The following is a 9,418-nucleotide window of genomic DNA, read 5'->3' as shown; positions in this document are numbered from 1 at the left end:
ACCCTTAGACTTTAAAAGTAAGCATCACAAAATAGTGATCAGGAGTGTAACTAACCATGCAGAGTGGATTCCTTCCTCATTGGGAAGAGAATAGTTCCAGTTGGAAGGGATCTACAATGATCAGTCCAACTGCCAGACCACTTCAGGGCTGACCAAACATTAAAGCACGTTGTTAAGGACATTGTCCAAATGCCTCTTGAACACTGTCAGGCACAGGGCATCAACCACCTCTCTAGGGAGCCTGTTCTAGTGTTTGACCACCCTCCTGGGAAAGAAATACTTACCAATGTCCAGTCTAAAACTTCCTTGGCACAGCTTTGAACCATTCCCACATGTCACTGGATCCAAGGGAGAAGAGATCAGACCCTCCCTCTCCACTTCTCCTCCTCAGGAAGATGTAGGGAGCAATGAGGTTGTCCCTCAGCCTCCTTCTCTTCAGACTAGACAAACCCAGAGTCCTTGGCTGCTCCTCATAGGACATGCCTTCCAGCCCTTCCACCGGCTTTGTTGCCTCCTCTGGATGCATTCAAGGACCTTCACATCCTTCTTACATGGTAGTGACCTGCGCTGTTTTTGGCTGGGATAAAGTTACTTTTCTTCATAGTAGCTTGTGTGGTGTTGTATTGGATTTGTGCTCAAAACGGTGTTGATAACACAGGGTTGTTTGGTTACTGCTGCGCAGCGCGTACACAGCATCAAGGTCTTTTCTGCTTCTCCCACCACCCCACAAGCGACCAGGCTGGGGGTGCACGAGAAGCTGGGAGAGGACACAGCTGGGACAGCTGACCACAAGTGACAAAAGGGGTATTCCATACCATATGATATCATGCTTAGCCATATAAGGCTGGGGGAAGAAGGAAGCCGGTACATATGGAGTAATGCCATTTTGTCTTCCCAAGAAACCATTACGCATGATGGAGCCCTGCTTTCACAGACATGGCTGAACACTTGCAGCCTTTAAGCAGCCTTTGCCCTTCCCAAAACAGAGTGGACCAATCCCACTTTATGAATCCCCATTTGCCATTAGAAGTTACCTACACAGGGGAAGAGAGTATTTCTGAGCTGTACAAAACCCACATTCCTCAGGCAGTGTCCTGTTTCAGCAGAATTGAGAACATTTCTCTATGGATCTGGGCAAATGTCTCATGCTTTCATGGAATCAAAGAATCATAGAATGGTTAGAGTTGGAAGGGACCTTAAAGATCATTGAGTTCCAACCCCCCTGCCATGGGCAGGGACACCTCCACTAGAGCAGGTTGCTCAAAGCCCCATCCAGCCTGGCCTTGAACACTTCCAGGGATGGGGCAGCCACAGCTTCCCTGGGCAACCTGTTCCAGTGCCTCACCACCCTCACAGGAAAGAATTTTCTCCTAATATCTAATCTAAATCTCCCCTCTTTCAGTTTAAAACCATTACCCCTTATCCTGTCACTACACTTCCTGGTGAAGAGTCCCTCTCTGGCTCTCCTGTAGGCTCCCTTCAGATATTGGAAGGCTGCTATGAGGTTTCCGCAGAGCCTTCTCCAGGCTGAACAACCCCAGCTCTCTCAACCTGTCTTCATAGGGGAGGTGCTCCATCCCTCTGATCATCTTCATGGCCCTCCACTGGATGTGTTCCAACAAGTCCATGTCCTTCCTGTGTTGAGGACTCCAGAGCTGGACACAGTTCTCCAGGTGGGGTCTCACAAGGGCACAGTAGAGGGGTAGAATCACCTCCCTCGACCTGCTGGCCACACTTCTCTTGATGCAGCCCAGGATGTGGTTGGCTTTCTGTGCTGCCAGTGCGCACTGCTGGCTGATGTTGAGCTTCTCATCCACAAGATGAGATGTGGATGCCTGCTTTCAGATGCCTGCTGTTGAGAGCACTGCCCCTGGACTCTGTAGGGCTGCTCCCGTGATGTGCCGTGGGTCCAGCCTGAGACCTACACTCTGCTTCCTGGGGCTGACTTCTGAATCCCTGTAGTTTTCTTCTCCTTCCCATTTCATGTAATAGAACCCATCCTTTCCAAATACAAATGGGGACAGGGAGGGCTGGGTGTCAATATTTGGAAACTCAAGATACTACTAATGCGGAAACCACTTCCCGACAAAGGCGACCGCAACAATGACACCGCCTTGCATTTAACATATTGCTATTAAAAGATCAATTAGAAGTAGGTTCCCCTTCTCGTTACGTGTTTCCGTATGACAGAAACAGCAAAGAACTTCCTCCTGGAGGTTAGAAGGGGTGGGAGCTATGAGTTGTTATCAGTCCAGAGCACCGTTTTAAAAACAGCAGCAAGAGGAAAAAAGTAGGGGAGAAAAAATGTCAGAAAATATCATTTACGCTGACTTGAACTTGACCGAATCAACGAGGCCCAGACTACAGAAGGTCACTGATGTCCAAGGTAGGTCAATCAGTCTGCACTGAGCTTTCTTCGCCTTCTTCAGCCTCCCGCCCACATCTTTAGAAAGAGTGCCGTGTGTTAAGGAAGTTTCTTTGCCCTGGGTTTCCCGTGGCAGGTCTCGGGCACTAATCCCCTCCCCCAGAGAATTTATTGGAGTGGTACAGCAGCAAGGACCACTGGAGCTGGGTGCCTGCAGAGAGGGACCCAGAACAAAGACATTCCTGGGCAATTATACCCTTACAATCTGTGCATCCACCCTTCACGTGCTCCTCACGTGACTTGCAGGCACCCCTTGGTCCCATGGTGGTTTGTGGTCTGGGGTCTTCTTACTCCTCATTGGATTCTTTCTCTGTCTCCGGGAAGGCCATCAACTGTTCTCATCCTGTAGGGCTGCAGCTTCTGCTGACCGTAGTAGCTTCCTCATCTCCTGATTGTCTCCAGCATTTTTAAGTTTCTCTGCTTATGACTTTCTTGAAAACCCCCATCAACAGGAATGCACTTAAACTCATAAAAGACATGAACTCTGTGCGGTGACAGAAAGGAAGGGGCTCAGTGCTCTACATCAGGATGACTTTGAATGCTTTATAAAATTGCAACACCGTATTTATTACTTTCTACCCACTTTTTATGTGTCCCTGCCCTTCCTTCCTTCCTTCCCCACATGCTTTCTTCCATATTCATTTGTATTCACTATCTGCAGATGTTAGAACAGTTTTCACTTTTCTCATTGTCTTATCATTAACCAGTTACCCTTTCAGTTTCAGCATGATCTGCTGTTTTTAGATTTGCTTTGATGTAGCCATTCTTACCAGTCGCATGTGGATTTGAATTGAGTAAGCTAATCAGACAACCTTAGACATTTTTCTACACTTCTGCTGAGATTTAAAAGGCGTGTGCATGTGCCCGTGTCTCCTCTGTTCTTGTCTGCGCTGAAGACAAACCGGATCTGTTTCTGCCTGTAGCAAGTCCTATAGCAAGGTGTGACTGCAACAGACAAAACCATTATTCAGGCGTAGATAAACCCAGTCACATAAATCAGTTGCTGCCATGTGTTTACCATTTCCCATAATTTCAGTCATTTTCATTCCATTCAAGTTGTTTCTCAACTTCCTTTGCTGTTATTTTTGCCTGGTTTTAGGTTCTACATATGCAGAAGTGAAAGTGCAATCCCTAGATACAAACGCTCCAGCCAGCTACACAGCCTCTGGTAAGTTTTATGCTGTCTGCTAAATTGATATGAATTTAAACAAAGGAGAGGAGAGGAGAGGAGAGGAGAGGAGAGGAGAGGAGAGGAGAGGAGAGGAGAGGAGAGGAGAGGAGAGGAGAGGAGAGGAGAGGAGAGGAGAGGAGAGGAGAGGAGAGGAGAGGAGAGGAGAGGAGAGGAGAGGAGAGGAGAGGAGAGGAGAGGAATGTCCATTTTTTTATTTGGGCCATACATCTTACAGTTCGTGCGGCATCTCACAGAGAACTGCCCCGAAATGGAAGATCTACACAGTTTTTATTCAGTCAACCCTGATACAAGGGATTCATTTAGCTTCTCTACAATGACCTTATCTTCTGAATGCTTCCTGGATTGTCTACCATCCATTGGCCTACAGATCTCCAGCAACGTACCTTCTCTTGATGTATTTGAAGACATACCATCTTTGAAGCACATGTGTTTGAAGTCTTTTGAAGTCTCCTTTTCTGTCTAATTGGATCCTGTGTAATATCTTCGAGGTCTGTGCATTTATATGATACCGGAGAGTATATCAGATGGCAGAAGCCACCCATTTTCAGGTACCTGACATCTGACTATTTTAGTGTAGGGTGGGACATTCCAGATCTTCACAACTTACTTAGAATGAGGTGTGCCATAGATGTTGTTTGCTTCTTAATGCTTTATTTTAATGACAATCAGTTTTGCATCTTCTGCTTGACTGTTTCTACACTCTGACTTTTCCTTTTCCTGAGGACACAGTGGTTTGGAAGTCACATTGAATGGCAATATGACCCCAGACTGCTCTTTAGCCTGTGTCACCTCCCCTTTCCTCATTTTAAGAGTGACTTACAACCATCGGACCCTGCCAGCTTGCTCTCACTGATTTTAAAAGTCATGTCCAGCAGCTTGACTCCCTTACAGTTAAGATGAAATCTGCTCCTCCAGAGTGTTTGGACACTCTGCACCATGTGTCCCAAATTCCTGACCTGGATCGTCACCCCATCTTCTCAGCCGGGGGTTAAAATGCCGCCTTTTCATTTCTCCCTCCAGTCCTGCATAGGGTACTGGGACCATTCCTGCAATTGCCACCTTAGCATCCCCAGGCACCAACTTCCTTCCTAGAAGCTTCCATTTTGACACTGAAACTTTTCTCTGCCCTTCACAGTCTTGTTGGTAACCACATGGACTCAGGTATCGGTAGGACATTTGCACCTATCAAATGGATGTGTTGATGCGTGCAACATGTTTTCAGGGTGCAACCATTTCCTGACCAAACCTCCTCAGGCTGAAAACCAGACAGCACAGAGCTCGTCTTCAGTGCTGCCTTCTGGGTTAAAATCAGCCTGGTTTAACAGCCTACAAAGTATGACAGCTTCTCAGCATTTCAGTAATTCCAGCAGTAATGCACAAGTATTAGTGCACAAGAAAAGGAGGTTACCAGACAGAACGGACCAGATACCGACTGCAGGTTGGATGAAGATTCAGGATGGCTTCCTCATTTCTCTAAAACTGCTTACTTCATGGAGCACAGGAAATAGCAGCAAAAACCTCAATTTGCTTTTCAGATCCCAGTTGTCACACAGACACCATAAACTTCAAAGACAGCAGACAGGGTACGTAAATCCTCTAGCAGATACGTGAAGCAGGAAGAGATGGAAAGCTCTCCTTTACCTTTTAATTCAGTGTCTGATGAGCCCAGACAGACACCAAACATATTATTTGTCCCCTCTTGGACCTGCTTGTGCTCTGTAGCACCCGCCGATATCCACTGAGTTGGCAGGCTAATCAATAGCACAAGGATCCCCTGAACAACTGTAAACAACAGTCAGAACAGAAAGAGGAGACAGTTCAGCTCCACCAGAAAATCAGCTTTGTTGAGGAGTATAACCTGGCAGGACCTTTATCGGGCAGGTTGATTGGGGTTTGCTTCATCAGTATTTTGAGAGGGCAGATAAGGATCCCAGTGAGCACGTAACTCCAGTAATAACTGCAGCAGAACTTAACAAAGTATTCTAGGCGACGGTGGAAGGGTTCAGGTTGAATATCTGTGATGGAAAAACCCACGTGTCCACAGCATATCTATCACAAGAAGAACCAGCATCTGGAGGGACAGCACCAAAGGGCTTTGCCTGACTTGAAAGATTAGTCTCAGCGTGAGCCTGAAAAGGGCATCTGTGAATGAAGATGAAGGGTTCCTTTTCCAGCTGTTGAACTAATCTTTACTTTTTTCCATCTACCCGTAGGTGTAAGCCGTTCCTCCAGAACACGTATCGCTGTATTTGTTGCTCTGATAATCCTCCTACTGGTCTTAGCAGTGTGCCTGATACTCATGTGTAAGTCGTGCTAAAAATATAATTACTGTAATTTGTGACTCTCCCTCCCTGATGAATATCTAAGTCATGACATCCAAAACCAGTACCAACAGAACCTGGCTTGAAGGCACAGGACAGGAGTTTTTAGCCAACCGTGACCGTAAGAGTAAATCTGTAAGAATTGAGTAGCTTGAAAGTTTAAAATTCCAAAAGAAAAAAAGCCAAAACCCAATAAAAAAAAACTGTTCAAACACGACATGATTTATGATACAAATGTTCTGAAGAAACAAGTCAAGATTAGATAATGCCTGTTAGTATTATGATTTCTATCCATGAGAATATTTCAAACCTATGATCTTATGTCATGTCACCAACATGTTCATAACACCAAAAATCTTTAAATAAATATGGAAAAAAGCTCATTTGAAGGAGGTATCTCAGTCACAACTTAAAGGAAGTTGTTGCACCTTACTCGAGTAAAAGCAGAGTTCTAGGTCTCTTTGCATATATGCCACTGAGTTCCACAATAATCATTGGACTGCATAAAAAACTAAGTTATTTTCTTTAGAACGAAAGCATTCTTATCGCCATGGAGGAACTCTTTGTGAGGCCATATCCAAAACCCGGCTGCTGCATCTTCTCAAATGAAATGGTCCTGCCTCTATGAAACGCGCGTAGCCTGGGGAACAAACAGGAGGAGTTAGAGGTGTGCGCACACCTGCAGGGCTGTGGTCTTACTGGCATCACGGAGACGTGGTGGGATGGCTCCTGTGACTGGAGAGTTGGCGTGGAAGGACAAAGGCTCCTCAGGAAGAACAGGCCGGGGAAACAAGGAGAGGGTTTCACCCTCTATGTCAGTGACCAGCTGGAGTGCATGGAGCTCTGCCCAGGGATGGATGAGGAGAGGTTATGGGTTTTAGGATTAAAGGGAGGGCAGGGACAGGTGACATTGCAGTGAGGGTCAGACATTCAAAGCAGAAATTCTACTCTTATTTCCAGACCTTCCAACTGCAAGCGGCTCACCTGGCTCAAAAACGTTCTCCAACACCTCTGAAGAGGCACTGGGTAGGTAATCCTCTGTCATTCAAAAGAGAGTTTCCAGAAGCCTGTTAGATTGCCATTTAAGCAAAGGGGGAAGGGGTCTAGATTTTGTTCAGAAGAAACAAAAAACAAACTAAAAATCTGACATCTCAGGAATAAATAATCTTATCTCCCTGAATCGTATCACCCTTTCCAGCTCCCATTCCCTCTTCCTCCCGATACTCTTCCTGGCAGTGGAAAGAAACATTTTTTTTATTCAATAGTGTCACTTTTGCAATAATTTGCAGCAGGCAAAATAAGACGTTAGAGAACAGAAAGCTGCTTTTTGCCCTGACGATTCCTCTTTATCTCCTGAGCAAAGATTTAAAAAAGATTTTAAAGGCTGGATAATGTTATCTGTGATTCTACTTCTATGGCTCGTGCTTAGTGACGCTTGGACTGGTATTTTCTGCAGAGACTGGCCTGGATCCTCAGTGGTCTGGTGAAAATGGCAAGCAGAGCCGCATGGGTACTTTTGGGGCTGTAATTTACTCTCTTAACTTATTTTGTAATGGCATCCTTTCCTTTGTGTGAACATGGATTTTTCCACACTTGTTCTTCCCTCCTTCAGGCTGCCCCCCAGACTGGGAAAAACATGGGGGAAAATGCTACTTCTTTTCCCAAACACATGAAATAAAAGACTGGAATGCCTCCCGTAAAGAATGTACTGACAGGAATTCAGACCTGGTGACCATTGACAACCAGGATGAACTGGTGAGGTCTAAATTCATGGGGCTGCTTCTAGGGCTGCTTGACCTGTATGCCAGAGGGATGATGGGTTACACTTGCGTCTTCTCACGTTAGATGTCCTTGGGGGTCTATAATCCACTGCTAGCCGTATGCACCAGGCACCTCTGTATGGCAGCAAACACCTTCACAGTGAGATGCATCTTGATGGTTGAAGTCTTGCATCTGGAAGCTTCTCTCTGCAAGCCTCCTCCCATGGGAAGGAGGAAAGCGTCTGCCTAGCTAACTTATGTTTTAACTTTATGTTTAGCACGCAAACAGGACCAAGCAAGTCAAACAGATACTTACTTATTGGAATAAGTGACGAAAACTGAAAGGCCTTTCCCCTCACAATCAGAATAGAAAAGTGTCTCCAGGTATCACGTCACACCTGGCTAATGACAATGTGTAGCTTTAATGGTATCACAGGTGTATTATTCTCTTTAGTCTATTGCTAAGAAGCCCCAGGAAGAGAGATGAGATGAAATAAAAAGGGACAAATCCAGCCTCTGAAGCTGTGGAAAGGGATGGTGTGGCTGGATGCACACTGTACTTTCCACAGAAAGCTGGGTATCGCGCACTAAGATTTCCCTGTACCTCTGGTGAAGACCATGTAATTTTAATGTATTATCATTGTTTGTTTACTTTCTAGAAATATCTTTCTGTGCGACCAGAAGGTCATTACTACTTTCTTGGTCTCACATACTCTGCAAGCGAGGAGAAGTGGAAGTGGATTAACAACATGGAACACAGCACAGACATGTAAGCTTATTCCAGCAAGTCACTGCCCTGTAACAGCTGGAAACAGTAAAAAAAATATACCGAGAGCCAACAGGAGGGAGTACAAGTGAGATCAGGACCTGCTATTTGTAGCAACCCGATTCCTTGAGATTCAGGTGCTTCAGCACATCCCTGTGACACGCCAAAGGGAGCCTGTAAGTCCCTGGGACCACAGGCGTGTCCCATCAGGATGGCAAGAGAGGAGAGAGCTGTCGTTCTGGTGGGGAAGGAGGAATCTGACTAGATGGAGTTCAGAGGGGAAAGAAAGGACATAGGAGGCAGGGACAGGGGAGAGTGTGGTGTCGGCACCATTGAATGGAGGCCACCAAAGAAGGGCAAGCTCTCTGGATGGCAAGCATAGCCCGTATACTTTTGGTGCAATTTGGGGAAGAAAATTAAGGAATGGGAGGGAGACTCCAACAAGGCAGCTTCTAATCCCACTGGCAAGAATACAACTTAGCAGCAAGGGCAGATGCCAGTGTCTTTTGTGAAAGCAACAGTGACTGCATTGCATCCAGATAAGCTAGGAATGCAGCTAAATCTGGCTTTCTCTCCCTTTTCAGGTTTAATATCGAAAAAAACTATTCTGACTATTGCTGCGCTGTTGTTGGACGTGGAAAAGTAGAAACTGCATCTTGCAGTGGATCCGAAACAACACGATATATGTGTGAGAAAGCTGCAAATATTTTAGAAGAGCAGAAGGAGAACTAAAAACAAATGGTCCAGGCAGGCACGTCATCTCCCACTTCCCATAGGAATGGCAGACGGGATTTGTCTCCTTTACCTTTAGCTGTCTAAATATCTAGTCAGAGGGACTCTCAGGCTGACACCTTGCCAAGCTTAGCACGTTCTTTCCCAAGATGGATGTTGGAGACTGGATGAATCCCCCTCAAGAGGAGCTTGCATTTTCACACATTAGGAGTCTGGGAGACT

The 9,418-nt window shown here is 45.8% G+C and overlaps 1 protein-coding gene across 1 annotated transcript; it reads left to right on the top strand.

The window, feature by feature from the left end:
- Positions 1 to 2,304: 2,304 nt before the first annotated feature.
- On the top strand, positions 2,305 to 9,196 carry LOC141470536 (killer cell lectin-like receptor subfamily B member 1B allele B). Its single transcript, XM_074156626.1, has 8 exons — positions 2,305 to 2,386; positions 3,525 to 3,593; positions 5,831 to 5,920; positions 6,899 to 6,964; positions 7,395 to 7,448; positions 7,551 to 7,693; positions 8,358 to 8,467; positions 9,049 to 9,196. The coding sequence occupies exons 1-8, from the start codon at positions 2,305 to 2,307 to the stop codon at positions 9,194 to 9,196; spliced, it is 762 nt and encodes a 253-aa protein (XP_074012727.1).
- The last annotated feature ends 222 nt before the right edge of the window (positions 9,197 to 9,418 follow it).

The sequence above is a fragment of the Numenius arquata genome, chromosome 1 (genome assembly GCF_964106895.1).
Source record: "Numenius arquata chromosome 1, bNumArq3.hap1.1, whole genome shotgun sequence".
Classification (NCBI taxonomy): domain Eukaryota; kingdom Metazoa; phylum Chordata; class Aves; order Charadriiformes; family Scolopacidae; genus Numenius; species Numenius arquata.
This window is presented reverse-complemented; position numbering and strand designations above follow the sequence as displayed.

Coding starts and splice junctions, on each gene's coding strand:
- LOC141470536 (XM_074156626.1), top strand. CDS start 2,305: ATGTCAGAAAATATCATTTACGCTGACTTGAACTTGACCGAATCAACG. Junction 3,594..5,830: donor AGCCAGCTACACAGCCTCTG/GTAAGTTTTATG, acceptor ATCTACCCGTAG/GTGTAAGCCGTTCCTCCAGA. Junction 5,921..6,898: donor AGTGTGCCTGATACTCATGT/GTAAGTCGTGCT, acceptor TCTTATTTCCAG/ACCTTCCAACTGCAAGCGGC.